The following is a 15,726-nucleotide window of genomic DNA, read 5'->3' as shown; positions in this document are numbered from 1 at the left end:
GCTGCTGTATTGTTATACTGCGCCTAATTAGTGCCCCCCTCTCTTTTTTAACCCCTTTCTGTAGTGTAGTAACTGCAGGGGAGAGCCAGGGAACTTCCCTCCAACGGAGCTGTGAGAGAAAATGGCGCCAGTGTGCTGAGGAGATAGGCTCCGCCCCCTTCTCGGCGGCCTTTTCTCCCGTTTTTCTGTGGAATCTGGCAGGGGTTAAAATTCATCCATAAAGCCCTGGGGGCTATATGTGATGTATTTTCGCCAGCCAAGGTGTTTTTATTGCTGCTCAGGGCGCCCCCCCCTAGCGCCCTGCACCCTCAGTGACCGAAGTGTGAAGTGTGCTGAGGAGCAATGGCGCACAGCTGCAGTGCTGTGCGCTACCTTGGTGAAGACAGGATGTCTTCTGCCGCCGATTTTTCCGGACCTCTTCTTGCTTCTGGCTCTGTAAGGGGGCCGGCGGCGCGGCTCTGGGACCGAGCTCCGAGGCTGGGCCTGTGTTCGGTCCCTCTGGAGCTAATGGTGTCCAGTAGCCTAAGAAGCCCAATCCACTCTGCACGCAGGTGAGTTCGCTTCTTCTCCCCTTAGTCCCTCGATGCAGTGAGCCTGTTGCCAGCAGGTCTCACTGAAAATAAAAAATCTAAAACTAAACTTTCACTAAGAAGCTCAGGAGAGCCCCTAGTGTGCACCCTTCTCGGCCGGGCACAAAAATCTAACTGAGGCTTGGAGGAGGGTCATAAGGGGAGGAGCCAGTGCACACCAGGTAGTCCTAAAGCTTTACTTTTGTGCCCAGTCTCATGCGGAGCCGCTATTCCCCATGGTCCTTACGGAGTTCCCAGCATCCACTAGGACGTCAGAGAAAATATATTTTGCGCAACTGATTTAAAACTTCACAGCAAATGTTATCAAGATGAAATATCTGGAGATAATATATTAATATTTCCTATGTAGATTTATAACACAGCATGATGTCTCTTCTAGAGGGACTGAAAAAGAAAGATGCTATAGATTTCAGGTAAAGAACGTGTTCTGTACGTTATACCTGCACATTCTCCCACAACGCTCGGAAAGCTCACAAACTTTGGGAAGCTCTCTCATGGACTCCAGATTTATGGTGGGGCCACTGTCAATCTTATGAAATGACACTACATGAAACCTTTCAGGTAGGCGTGGACATCAAAATATTCACCAGCGATGGCGCCATCGGTACTTTTCAGTGATGGCATGAAACCATTAAAGGGCATCTCTGGGACAAATAACCAAACAGGGAAGGTGGTGAGGCCAAGTGGTGTGTCCCAGTTGGTGGGGGGGGGGGGCTAAGCAACTTGCCCCCTTCAGCAGACTAAAAAACGTCCATCAGAGGTAAACCATCAATGTCTGCTAACCATCGATGGTCCATGGCCAACTCTACTTTCCGGAGCCTACAATAGGAGAGGATATCATTCTGCATGGACATTTGATAAATTGTAGGACATATTTTCCTTCTAGATCATCCTTTGTTATATTGGCACTTTTAATGTACGCTGGTGAAAGGACCACATTTAAACTTTCACCGGGTGCCTGTGACAACAGGTGCGTTAGTTAGCTGTCGCCATGCGCAGCCAAAAAGGGTGAGTGGCCTTATTGTGAAGGGGCATGATCTCAGCAGGACCGCCCATTTATATCACTCCAGAGGCGTGTCCAGCATTACTGTAGATGCGGGGCTGCCCCTGTAGACGGCCTGCACTTCAGTGACATGAGCCCCTGGCAGCAGAAGCATAACTAAGGGAGGTCGAGCAGGGCACGTGCCTTGGGCGGCTTGGCAGGCCCAGCAGTGGGGGGGGCGCCGCCGGCGGCCAGGGCATCATGCCCACTCGCCCCCGCTATTGCTCTGCCTGGCCTCGGGCTGCTAGTGCTATGTGAGGGGAGGAGAGTGCAGCGCCTCTCCTGCCCCTCAATGTGCTGTGACCTGGTCTCCGTTTGTTTTGGCTTGTTAGCCAATCAGAGCTCACGGACCGGCTCTTAATTGGCTGCCGGTCCGCGAGCTCTGATTGGCTAACAAACCGGCGCCAAGATACCCGCCGCCGGAGACCGCACTGTCTTCATGGAGCAGCATAGAGGAGCAGGAGAGGCGCTGCACTCTTCTCCCCTAATATTACAGAGGCAGCGGTGAGCAACTAGCGGGGGAGCTATGTGTATCTGTCACTGTGTGGGGCAATGTGTATCTGGCACTATGGGGCAATGTGTATCTGGCACCAGAGTCGGACTGGCCCACAGGGGTACCAGGGATACCACCGGCAGGCCCCACTGCGTGAGGGCCCACTCCTTCCTCTAGGGATCAGGCTCCACTTGTATTATACATGGTAGATATGTTGCATTACACTGCACTAAACTATTGCGTATTTCAAGCCTCTGTGGAGGCTGGCCACACCCCCTTTGTAGGCTGGCCACACCCCTAAGTATGGGACCCTATAACTACATTACCCTGGTGGGCCCTTCATGTCCCAGTCCGACACTGTCTGGCACTGTGAGGCAATGTATATCTGGCACTGTGGGGCAATGTGTATCTGGCACTGTGGGGCAATGTATATCTGGCACTGTGGGGCAATGTATATCTGGCACTGTGGGGCAATGTATATCTGGCACTGTGGGGCAATGTGTATCTGTCACAGTGTGAGGCAATGTGTATCTGGCACTGTGGGGCAATGTGTTTCTGTCACAGTGTGGGGCAATCGTGTATCCGGCACTGTGGGGGCAATGTGTATCTGACACTCTGGGGCAATTGTGTATCCAGCACTGAGGGGCAATGTGTATGTGGCACTGTGGGGCAATGTGTATCTGGCACTGTGGGGCAATTGTGTATCTGGCACTGTGGGGCAATTGTGTATCTGACACTGTGTGCACTGTGTAAGAAGGGAACTCTGCTGCCGTAATGTGTAAAAATTAAATGAAGGTGTGCTGAGAGACAACACAAGGGGTAGGTGATAGTGTGCTGAGAGGAGACACAGGGGGTAAGTGAAAGTCATGTTGGCATGCCCCATTTTCAGTGGCCATGCCCCTTTTGGTGCGTGGCCACGCCCATTATTTCAGGGCGCATGCACACATAGTTGATTTTATGGGGGGGGGGGGGCACTCTTCATCTTGCCCTGGGCTCCGAAAACCCTAGTTACGCCTCTCCCTGGGAGGGTGACAGTCGGGTGCAATCCCCCCGCACCCCTATAGTGATGCCTCTGAATAACATTATCCAAGCTGAACATATTCCTTTCAATCTGTCCTTTAAAAAAGCCTTTTACCTTACGGGTTCTTTCTCATTAGTAAATCCTCACTGGAATAATTTGTGCACTATATTATGTGAGGGTAAGCATTACCCATACACCTTTGCACATGTCCATACACAATAGATAAATATACTGACTGAAGCTTCCTCTTTATTGGAGTAGTCAGTGCCAGAGACTAGTGGATTATTTCCAGAGCCAGAAATAAGGTTTAAATTGTACTGAGAATCTCTTGTCAGGTGCCCCAAATGCCGGCTTATAATTTACAGGCGTTCCTGGCGTACGCAATCTATAATGGGGCAGAGGGGAACTGCTGCCCTTGAACTGCTTGTGGCATCTGATGTATGACCGCGATGGTTGTGTTCCCAGTGAATTCATTTAATTATCCATCTCCATCCGACGCTAAACAACTGCAGTTAATCAGACAGATGCCCGTGGCCCTAATTTATCCCCAAGGCTCACATATGCCAAAACAGCTGGAAAAGAGCAATAATATTAAGCAATTTTCACTGCACAAATGTCAACATGGGTTTTGATGTTACTCTGTTACATGTTATACGATGGCTTAGAGGATTGGCAGAGCAGAAGGGTTTATCTATCTGCGGCCCAAGGTTCTGCCGGCCTGCCATCAGATACCGGAGACCTTGCAAAGTTTGGATAGAAAGTCTTAAATCTGAGTCTCTCACAGGTTCAGTCTTAAAACAGATTACAATTGAGACAAATGGCTGGATACGTAAACCCGTGTTCTATAGTGAATGTATTTTTTTCTATGCGGTAGATCATGATACATTTTACTATTGCTTGAATCTTGAATTTTTTATGAGTTGTCCATCAGACGCTGCCACATTTCCATGAACGCACATAACTAAACCGTGGCTTCGATGAATGGATGAATTGCTCAGGTTGACAGCCAGTCGCGCTCCCGCAACCATTTTATCCTCCCTTAACTCAACAATTTAGCAAAAAATTAAATAAAAAAACACAACTGAGAAGCTGCGTTCTCATAAACCACCAAAATGGCCGCCTCCTATGTGAGTAGGCGACTGTAAAGAAAAATCCTGCTGCCACATAAAAATCTATATTCATTCATTTTAAAAAATAACATTATGGGGGGGGGGGGGGGGGCAGAGAGAGGATTTTTTTTTTTTTACTTACAGAGGGTGACGTAATATCGGGCGGAGTTGACATATCCCCAAATAGTGCTAATTGGGTAACAGCCTAAGAGAAAACAGAAAGTGATAAGAGAAAGAAAACATTACTGATTTCTTATGGGCAGATGACGGCTCAATCATAACAAAGTCTGAACGTTAATTACAGATTAATTCATTAGCAGAGATTAATTAAAGATGAATTTCAGTGATCATTAGCGTCAGTAAACCCATGCCGTACATTTATAAGGTTTGGGATAACTTTATGTCTCTGGGGGTTATTCTACAAAACTGACTTGATGGTGTTTAAGGCGTTAATACAGAAGCTGAGAATGTGTTTACTTTGGATATGACATTTGCCAGATCTGTTAGGGTCCCCCCAAAGGTTTTAGTGATCCCACAATGGTCTCCTCTCTAGCCTTACTGCTTGTCCCAAGCCAGCAGAGTGCGTGTGGATCATACTTGCCTACCTGACCCTCTCCATGAGGGAGAAACGCTCTGTTCCTGGACTTTCCTGGTAATGTATGATTGCCATCACCTGTGGTGAAACGCCTTTCTTATCAATTACCTAGCTCACCACAGGTGATGGCAATCATACATTATCAGGAAAGTCCAGGAACAGAGCATTTTCTCCCTCATGGAGAGGGTCAGGTAGGAAAGTATGGTGTGGATGCTTTCATAGAAATGTCAGGCTGCAGGTAAAAAACACACATCTGGTTTGGAAGAGGCTGATGAGTAAAAGAGAGGAACTAGGGACATCAGGGACACTAGATCTAGCTAATGGCATGTCCAAGGTATTTTCATTTGTTTTTGTTTTTCTATTTAACCCATCTATAATTATAACTTTTAGGAAAAGCCTTTTGTTAACAAACTGGAGCTAAAAAAACAGAATAACAAATTAAATCTTATGGTAATTCACACTGTGTATACCCAGAACTGTGCATGATTTAATCACTTAGCCTGCACTGCATACTGTCCTTCTCACATTATGGCTCCCTGGTTCTGCTGCTGCACAAGAGTGAGAGCTAGTGATGTCAGTGTGCTCCGGCAGGGGGGCCCCCTGACAGAGGGGGTCCTGGGGTACAGTATCCCCTGTACACCACCCTTAATCTGACTATGGTGCTATCAGTTGCAACAGCTGTGATGTGCGGGTGGGTGGTGATGGGGAGGGGGGTTGCTACTGGTAGTGTCTGTGATGTTGGGGGGGGGGGGGGTAGGATGTGCTTTCAGCTGCATTCCTGTCCCCATCAGTGAAGGCAGCCACTTTGTGGACTGCAAAGAATGATATGGAATGTAGCCATCAGAAATGGGACTGTGCTGTAGAATTGTCACTGGTTCCTAGTGAACTAATAGACCACATTCTAAAATGATTTAGGGTAACATTTACTAAGCAGTGATAAAAGTGGAGATGTGAGCCCATTGCAACCAATCAGCATTGACATAACATTTATACTTTGCATACTATAAAAGTATACAGAGCAGCTGATTGGTGGCCACAGACAACTTCTTCACTGGCTCACTTCTCCACTTTTATCACTGCTTAGTAAATGTCCCCCTTTATCACTGAAAATGTCTGCCTGTTTGTGAGAAGAAAGCACTGTATGTTACAGTATAATAATATATTATGGAAGCAATTCAGGTAAGTGTTTTGGTCAGTTGGGTGAAGGGGTGATGGCAATTTGCAACCGGTATATTTTATAATTTTCCATATTTAACTCATAGGGGGAGATTCAAATGTTTGAAAAGTCAGTTGGGTGTCTGTTTTTTCCTATCTAATAGACAGGAAAAAACAGACACCCAACCGACTTTTCAAACATTTGAATTCCCCCATAAAGGTGCATGTGGCGCGGCTGAGGGGGACAAATGCCCCCCTATTCAGTCAACGGCGCCCCCTGTGCAGAGCGCATCACCACTTCAAGGTGCCACACTTACTATTTTTGGGAATTTTTTAGGGGTCATGGCCATGCACGAGATTTTGCCATGCCTCTCCCAGTACTTGGCCCCATGGTCATTTTCCACTGCCCTGATGTTGTGCCCTGTGCATCGTGCAGAATTGAATTTATCCTCATAGTATATTTGAACCTCTGTCTGTTAATATATTCTACTTATAAGTAATGAAGGAAGCTGTAATTGAAATAACTACTTAACCTGAATCCTGTAACACATTTTGTGGACCATTAGCTGATCACATATATACATGGATCAGCTGCAGTGGGATACAGATGAAATGATACCACTATATAAAGTTAGTGCCAATGCTGGGCATTTATTACATGTTGCAGATATTTATAAATAACTTGTATACCCCCTGTGCAAAAGGGGGGCGTGGCCTCTCAGGAGTCCCCTAACATCATTAAAAGGGTGTGGCTTCATGGTGGAAGCCCCCAATTACTTCATTCCTGGGGGCGTATGGGTTGCCCCCGGAAACTCTTCCAGCACAGCCGGCTCCTTCTCAGTGACGAGAGCCCACTGCTGAAGGTTAATGTCACACTGCTGCACCCGGTTCCTGTCACTGTGGAGGAGTTGGAATTTTGGCGTCACCCCTGGAAGGGTGACACCCGGGAGCATCCGGCACCCCCCTTGTGATGCCACAGGGGGTACACCATGCTTTCTCACTGACAGACTGTACAACATATATGCCAATCAAATTATTGGCCAACAACATTTCCCAGCCTGATGAAGCTACATCTCACAGACTTCTCGGTTGAAGACCATTTCTCGTCGGTCTTGTGGTCAGTGACCTGATTGGTAGACCAGTTTTTACCTATGGATTGTGCCTTGAGCAGAATTAAAAAGTGTTCCCTCAATATGTGAGTACAGTGTCCAACAGGCCTCAGACTCAGCCTTTGCTTGGGAGTAAGTCAAGCAACTGGCCAGAAATGAGGGAGTTCTTGATGACCAATGTAGCCTGTTACCAAGACAAGGATAACTTCTTGGGCCCTAAGTGGGCCCTACAGGATGTATGATGCAAGAACGCCATAAAATATATATTTTTGTCGCTCTGTGCAATCGCAAAACCTAGAAACACATCATTTACATCCATGTTGCATCTCATTGTGTATTTATGGAGCAAGATATGTGAAACCGTTTCCAAGCCTTCTGTAGGTCCTAATGACTGGCCAACAGACCAAAGATACCGGCAGTCCTATGCTACCTGTCCGCCTCCCACTAACACGATCAGCCTCCCACAATCCTCTCTAGTAAATCAGTTTAGGGGTCTATTTATTAAGCCTTGGATGGAGATAAAGTGGACGGAGATAAAGTACCAGCCAATCAGCTCCTAACTGCCAAGTCACAGGCTGTGTTTGAAAAATGACAGTTAGGAGCTGATTGGCTGGGACTTTATCTCCATCCACTTTATCTTCATCCAAGGCTTAGTAAATAGACCCCTTTATCTGTTACAGGAGATATCACAAATGAGAGAGCAACCTCTAGATGACTGCTGCTCACCAGGACAACCCTTAGGACTTGTTCAATTTTATATTGGATAATTCAATTCAGTTGTTTATTATCACTACAAACACATCAAATACAAATATTACAAAACAGTAGAACAAGAAACACAATGGGAACACTAATAAAAAAAACAACACAATTCACTCTACAAATCACAGACTGTACTTCTCCGAAAGCTGCTGGTACGCGTCCTGATTCTCCTTAATCGCATATTTGACGGTGAAAGCTCAAAAAGTTTCAGACATGGATGATTATTATCAATAATTTTATTTGCCAGATTTTTTATTTTTTTTGTAGATATCATCCAAACGAGGCCAATTACCAGATCAGGTGCTTTAATAAACCTATGTTCTAACTTGGAACTTTCTCCATAGCGCACCAGGATAGAATATGTTAATGTACTGTCAATAACACATCTATATAAAAAATTGTTAAACTATTTCTGGGTAAGCTTGCCGCGCAGCCTACATAGACAGTAGAGGCGTTGCCGCACCTTTCCCACCACCGAAAAGTTGTGTGAATTCCAAGTGAGATCTTCTGAAATATTTCAGCGCCTGAGCGTTCCGCCTTCTGGAATTGGGTATGATAATGCCACCCACACTGAACACTAAACCGGATTGCCTTCCAATATATACAGCCCTCCTCTTGAAGTGCATTAGAATAGCCCCACACACTACGGTTCCGATATGAATGGTCGACCATGTTATGGACAAATGGTCGACACATGAAAATGGTCGACACATGAAAGGTCGACGTAAAAAAAGGTCGACATGAGTTTTGTTTTTTTTTTACTTTTTTTGGTGTCGTTTTCTGGGTGAAGTGACGGGGAACCCCAATTAGAGCACCGCGTCCCCTCGCATGGCTCGCTTCGCTCGCCATGCTTCATGTATGATTACCGTTCCCAATCGTAGTCCACGTGGATCGTAAAGTATGGAAAAGTTCCCCCCAAAAAAATAAAAATGAAAAACACATGTCGACCTTTTCATGTGTCGACCTTTCATGCGTCGACCATTTTCATGTGTCGACCATGTGTCCATCTCGACCATGGCAATGTCGACCAATAGTGGTCGACCTAATGAATGTCGACCATAACATGGTCGACAATTCAAACGGATACCACACACTACACCCACAGACTCTTCAGGTTTCGTTTGTACTTCAAAATTCTGCAGAAAGGCATTCAGCTCCGTTGGGGGTATGTATCAAACTTTCTACAGACGGCAGGTAAAGAAGTTGGAAAGAGAAACCAATCAGATTGTGGCTATCACTTTATAGTATGTACTTGATAAATGATAGCTAAATGCTGATTGGTAGCTATTGGCAACTTCTCTACTTGTTGTAGAAGATTTGATATACCTCCCCATGTGTCCCTAAACTCCGCTGATCTTCTGTGGGCAACTCATTTTGTGCTATGGTGTGGTTGGAGTATAATAGAGGAAAGATCTGGGCATAACTTGGAAATTCCTCATAGCGCATATTAAATCCGGTGCCGTAGTGTGAAAGGCAGCTCATATTTCACAGAACCGTCTTAATTATCTCTGGATACCGCCCTGGGGTAAGTGGGTGCTAGCAAATCCGATGTTTGGGGGTCTGCACATGTGCAGACGGCGTGATGGCTCCAGGGTTTGCATCGTCGGACGCAGACTTCCCTGACCCAAGTGACCGGATCCGACGGCCAGCCTGCGCAAGCTTCAGGTTACGTAGGTTGACCAGTGCCTGTAACCATCGCGAATCACCACCGATGGTGGCGATTGTGATCCAAGGCTGTGTCCTCAGATGCAACGCTCGGATCCTCGCTTATGCTAACGGGAGGTGTCTATCTCCTACAGACGCTTCCCAGCGCTTCCCCGCAGCTGTGCAATTCCATACACACATGAATCGCCCCCTAAATACATTGCACACAAGAGAAGCCTAACCGCCAAGAAACACAATGTGTCTGCTGCAGTTAAATCCAGCGTGCCAGTCTTTCATGTAATAATATTCTCTGTTACAGGGAACGATGGGTTGGGAATAAATAATTCACAGGGCACTTGACATGCTTTGTAACACTCTGGCTTATTTAGAACGTCCTACTTAAGGAAACTGAAAAAAAACCAACGTTTTCTAAAGCCAGAGCAAGCCGGGAATCTGTAACTGGGAAGGGGTCCAGGGGAGGCAGACCCTCTCTTCCGCCTATTCTGCATGCTGATATCTAATTGCAGAATGACAAGGAGCATGTAATCAATGTTTGATAAGTTCAGACATAACTGCGGCAGAACAGGGGAGGGGGGCTGTGTGTGATGAGTGCAGCTCCGTCCTGCCAGATTGCTAATTGTAGGGACACGTTAGGGAGATAAACTCTTCAATACAAAGGTTTTTCCTTGTAAGTGATTGCCCCTTTAAAAAAACGTCTGAGTTCAGCCGGCATCCTGTGCGTCGGCAAAACTCGGGCGGGATGTACCAGAATATTACGGCAGATAAGAGTCGCACAGCCCATCCAGCCCAGTTTATTTCTAAAATCCTCAGGGGGACATGTATCAAACTTTATAAACAGGACAGGTGGAGAAGCAGCTCATCCACATATCTACTACCACTTCAGAGTAGTTAGTTGTTATAGACTGCTATAATATTTATTTTTCTTTGTAGACGTCTGTCCTTCTTATGGTGCTCGTACACTTGTGAGATATTAGGTGCCATCCTCCGATTTTGACCTCATCTATGAGAGAAATCGAAGGATAGTATGCACATTTTAGGTACCTTGAGTGTCGCGTCTCATGATAGTATGTGCTGCACTTAATATTTCTCACATCGCAGTGCGATCGCATGTGGTTTTTAAACCACATACGATATATCACACTGCGATGTGTGATGGGCACCCGCCGGGGGCGGCCAGAGGCGCTCCCACTCATTGGTGACGTGCCGATCACGTGATTACCATGCGATCTATCGCATGATCGCATGGTAATCACTTTGGCAGTTCAGGTGCGATTTCATCGTACCTGAACTGCCGGTGCGATGCCCCTGATCTGGGCTAGATATACTGTAGTGAGGTCCCTCAGCCTTTCCCGGTAGGCTACAGTATACCATGCACCATGTAGTAGCCCCTCTCTGCACAATCCCTAATTGATTTATGGGGGTGATTCAGAGTTGATTGTAGCTGTGCTAAATTTAGCACAGCTACAATCAGGCACACTGACATGCGGGGGGCCGCCTCGCATGTCAGACCTGGCCCCACTGCACAAGTACAAAAACATCGCACAGCTGCGATGCTTTTGTACTGGAAGAGTAACTCCCGGCCAGCGCAGCTCCTGCTCGCTGGCAGGGAGTTACTCGTCGTTGTGACGTCACGTAGCCGCTGCGGCCCGCCCGCCGCGTGGTCTGGCCACGCCTGCTTTGGCTGGACCGCGCCCACAAAACATTTGTCTGCCGTGCCGCCCCCTCCTGCCTAGCGAACGCCTCTGCCTGTCATTCAGGCAGAGGCGATTGCTTGGCTACGAAAGCCGTCGGATGCGCACTTCTGACTTGATCGTTGCGCTGCAATGAACGGTAACGTGCGATCAGGTCAGAATGACCCCCTATGTCCTTGTGGGACACTGCGTTCTAGTTGTTTCTTACTAATGAACTCTATAATGACCGCACCTCCCCTCTCTTTCTGCTTTTTCATCTTATTTTTGCTCTTTCCAAGTACATTACTGTAGCATCCAACAGGTCTTCCACATTGTATAGTTACACGGCCTGTCCACCTCACCTGAAATAGTGGTTGTCGCACTCTTAATGATTCCTCTAATCCATCTATCATTGGGTTACATCATACCCACCCATTCCGTTCTGTGGGTCTGATTCACGTTTGTAAGTAAAGCAAAAAAAGCAAGTAGTTTTGTGTCTGGAACAAACCATGTAGCCATGCCAGGGAGCAAATCCATTTATATTTTGTCTGTGCAGGGTAAATACTGGCAGCTTTTGCATGTAGCCCACAAATGTTAGACAGCTTTAATATTACACTGCAATTTACAGTAGATTTCAGTATGAGTACACCCCACCCAAATCTAACTCTCTCTGCACATGTTACATCTGTCTCACCTGAAGTGCAGCATGGTTTTGACCAGTTGCTTGCCTTTTTGCTTTACTTACAAACATGAATCAGGCCCTGTGTATCTTTCCTGTTACATAACTTTGGAGCTGATGCAAGTAAGTTGTAATCACATCCACAATACACTGTGCGCATTGGCGCATGAGATTGCCTGAAAAGAGACGTAATTCTGCGCATGCATAAACCAGTTTATCCCACAGTCCCGTCTGCACGTCCTCTCTGAACTGTTCCCTGATAGAGCCCTGTTACACCCCTTCAGCTGCAAAAGGACCTGCATCTGGGTTTTGCATGACTGCATCGCGTAACTCACACTTGTAGTATTAGCCAAGTAGCTGAGACCGAGTAAATTGCTGGATATGAAGAAATAATCTATAAACCTTTCCACCAGCAGTGTCTGCATTGATTCCCCACTACCAGTGTCAGACTTACTGGTCTGTAGTCACAGGCTCTTACCTGCTTCTGCTTTTGTGCAGTGGGACTACACTTGCTCTTTTCCAGTCCGATAGGGGGCTACTCCTGTTTCGGTGAGCGATGAATAATTCTGGAAACAGCATAACTGACACCACTTTAAGCCCTTTTTATATTAGATTATGTATCATATCGGGCTACAGTGACTTGTCTAGTTGGTATCCGGATGATATATAGACAGTGTCTAGGCCGATATCTTATTGTCGATATGCAGTAGGGCGACAGGTACAAAAGATCAATGGGTACAAAGGTCAACAGATGAAAGGAAACATGCTTAAGTTCAACAGGTACAAAAGGTCGACATGACAATAGTCGACACATTTAAAAAATTTTTTTACATGTTTTCCCAACATTTGCTTGATTTACTATCCATGCTGCCCACAATTGGGAATAGCAACCCGTGGCGAGCCCACAAGGGTATACATTTGGATTCAGTATGAATTCCCAACTGTTTGGATCCCGGCGGTCAGGTGTACGACGGTGGTTTCCCGACAGTGAGCGCAGAGTGTCCCCTAGCGAGCTCTCTGCGCTCCCCATACTATTCTATTCCCCCTTGGGTGATGGCGTGGACCATCACCCTAGAGGGTATACTGGGCACCTGTTGGGATTTCGGCCGCCGGCACTGTTTCCACTGTTGGGATTCCGGCGTCGGGATTTCAACCGCCAGGATCCCGACAGTCGGGAAATTAACTGTATACCATACATTTTTACTGCTGGCAGTCACATATTACCTAACATGCAAAAATTTGTGTCGACCAGTTGTGTGTCAACTATTTGTGTCGACCACTGCCATGTGGAACTTTTGTGCCTGTCGACCTTACCAACTGTCGACCTTTTATCTGGTGACTTTTTTATACTTGTCGGCCTAATGCATGTCGACGATTTTATGTCGACCCATTGACTGTCGATTTAAATACTGTCGATTTTCTATATCACACCTGTCTACTTTAGGGTTTGGGAAATTATTCCGCTCTGATATACGTTTAATTGATTGAGTGATATTTATTTTCATTGTACTGTAGTATTATATACCAAACACTCACATTAATAAATATGCACAAGTATAGTGTTGGGGACAAAAAGCTAGATTGCTAATGTAACAATGACACAGTAATCCCCTATCACATAGTAACATCAGCTTCAAATACAGGTCGCAACTTATAGTACAGCCGGTGTGATGTTGTTATAAGAATGACATATAATTAAATTAACACTGTAGGTTTTATAGTTTTTTTTCCTTGCAAGCTTTTATAAATTAGTACCAGAAAAGGTTAATAATTATTTGGAAATGATTGTTATGTCCATGAATAAAGATGATTAAACACAAAACACGAGACGAGTGTTACAGAGCGGGAATAATGTTCTATCTGCGGATTCCTTCTGTAATATATTCCGCACCGATCTGTAAACATTTGGAAGCTGATACGTAACCTTTGTATCACAACAATTAATTTGATTTACAGCTTCACGTGGCCTGATTAGAAATTATACCAGTAATTATTGATCATAAATAATCAGCTCGTGAAGCACGTTCTTGCGATTGAGACAATCGTTTTAGTTACTGCGCTCATTTTGTATCAAGTTGTATCATTTGTATTTACTTCCAGCCAATCTTACCTCGATGACATCAGAAAGATTTTCATCAAATGATATTAAGTCTCCGTTCTGTAATGGTAGAGAATGAGGGATGAGAGTGAAATGGAGAACACAATCCGGAACAATGAAAACGAGTGGACGAATATGAAAATGATACATCATGTGACAATGGATGGAAGTGACGCCAGGCGCATTAGGGATATTAATGGTAATGAAAGGTAATGTGGGCTATTTATCACCGGGGACAGTGAGTAAGAGAGTGGGGTGACAAACAACCTCGCTAGAGTCTCCGGTTTAGGGATCATATTCTAAAGGTCAATGGTAAAGTCACTTATAGACGACTGGCTCTTGGGTGCAAAATAAAGGTTTATAGGGAATTAAAATAGATAGGGAAGACGCCTAGAAAACCTCATTATCTGTCTCCAAATGTGCTCATTAAAATTTGACTTAAATATGTTGGACAGCAGCGGTTGGGGAGACATTGGCGGACAATGAAAAACCCATCCATCAGAATCCCTACAGCCCCCCAGAAAGTACTGAAACCCTCCCCTGGCTACTACCCTAACCCTCCCTTGTGGGTGCCTAACCCTAACCTCCCCGGTGGTGCATAACCCTGACCCTCCCTTCCCACTCCCTACACCCAACCCTCCCCGCTTGATGCCTAACCCTAGCCTTCCCTTGTAGGTGCCTAACCCTTACCCCCCTCCCCGTTACATAACCATCCGCTTACCGTCCCTGCACCCTAACCCTAACTCCCTTCTAATGCCTAACCCTAACCCCCCTCCCCGGTACCTAACCATCCCCTTCCCATCCCTGCACCCTAACCCCCTTCTAATGCCTAAACCTAATCCCTTCTCCCTGCTACCTAACCATCCCCTTTCCGTCCCTGCACCCTAACCTTAACTCCTTCTAATGCCTAAACCTAACCCCCCCCCTCCCCGGTACCTAATCATCCCCTTCCCGTCCCTGCACCCTAACCCCCTTCTAATGCCTAACCCTAACCCCCCCTCCCCAGTACCTGACCATCCCCTTCCCGTCCCTGCACCCTAACCCCCTTCTAATGCCTAACCCTAACCCCCCTCCTCCCCGGTACCTAACCATCCCCTTCCCGTCCCTGCACCCTAACCCTAACTCCCTTCTAATGCCTAACCCTAACCCCCCCTCCCCGGTACCTAACCATCCCCTTACCGTCCCTGCACCCTAAGCCTAACTCCCTTCTAATGCCTAACCCTAACCCCCCCCTCCCCGGTACCAACCATCCCCTTCCTGTCCCTGCACACTAACCCCAACTCCCTTCTAATGCCTAACCCTAACCCCCCCTCCCCGGTACCTAACCATCCCATTCCCGTCCCTGCACCCTAATGCCTTCCAATGCCTAAACCTAACCCCTTCTCCCGGTACCTAACCATCCCCTTCCCGTCCCTGCACCCTAACCCTAACTCCCTTCTAATGCCTAACCCTAACCCCCCCTCCCCGGTACCAACCATCCCCTTCCCTTCCCTGCACCCTAACCCACTTCTAATGCTTAACCCTAACCCCCTCTCCCCGTTACCTAACCATCCCCTTCCCGTCCCTGCACCCTAACCCCCTTCTAATGGCTAAACCTAACCCTCCCTCCCCGGTACCAACCATCCCCTTCCCGTCCTTGCACCCTGACCCTAACCCCCCTTTTAATGCCTAAACCTAACCTCCCAGCCCCTGTGGTAGGACACGATCGTGTCCCACTAAAAGAACATTCGGGATTCCA

General features: G+C 46.7%; 1 protein-coding gene across 10 annotated transcripts in view; it reads right to left on the bottom strand.

Annotated features, from left to right (window-relative positions):
• Window positions 1-15,726, bottom strand: part of DAB1 (DAB adaptor protein 1) — a 1,143,899-nt gene that overhangs the window by 41,771 nt on the left and 1,086,402 nt on the right. For 6 of the 10 annotated variants that reach the window (XM_063939281.1, XM_063939276.1, XM_063939279.1 and 3 more), the window contains 2 exons: window positions 14,001-14,048; window positions 4,398-4,460 (listed from right to left, as the gene is read on the bottom strand). In XM_063939281.1, coding sequence (XP_063795351.1) covers window positions 4,398-4,460; window positions 14,001-14,048 — 111 coding nt within the window. The remainder of the gene's footprint in view (window positions 1-4,397; window positions 4,461-14,000; window positions 14,049-15,726) is intronic. The other 4 variants (XM_063939285.1, XM_063939284.1, XM_063939283.1 and 1 more) reach the window with 1 other exon arrangement.

Source organism: Pseudophryne corroboree, chromosome 9 (assembly GCF_028390025.1).
Source record: "Pseudophryne corroboree isolate aPseCor3 chromosome 9, aPseCor3.hap2, whole genome shotgun sequence".
Classification (NCBI taxonomy): domain Eukaryota; kingdom Metazoa; phylum Chordata; class Amphibia; order Anura; family Myobatrachidae; genus Pseudophryne; species Pseudophryne corroboree.
This window is presented reverse-complemented; position numbering and strand designations above follow the sequence as displayed.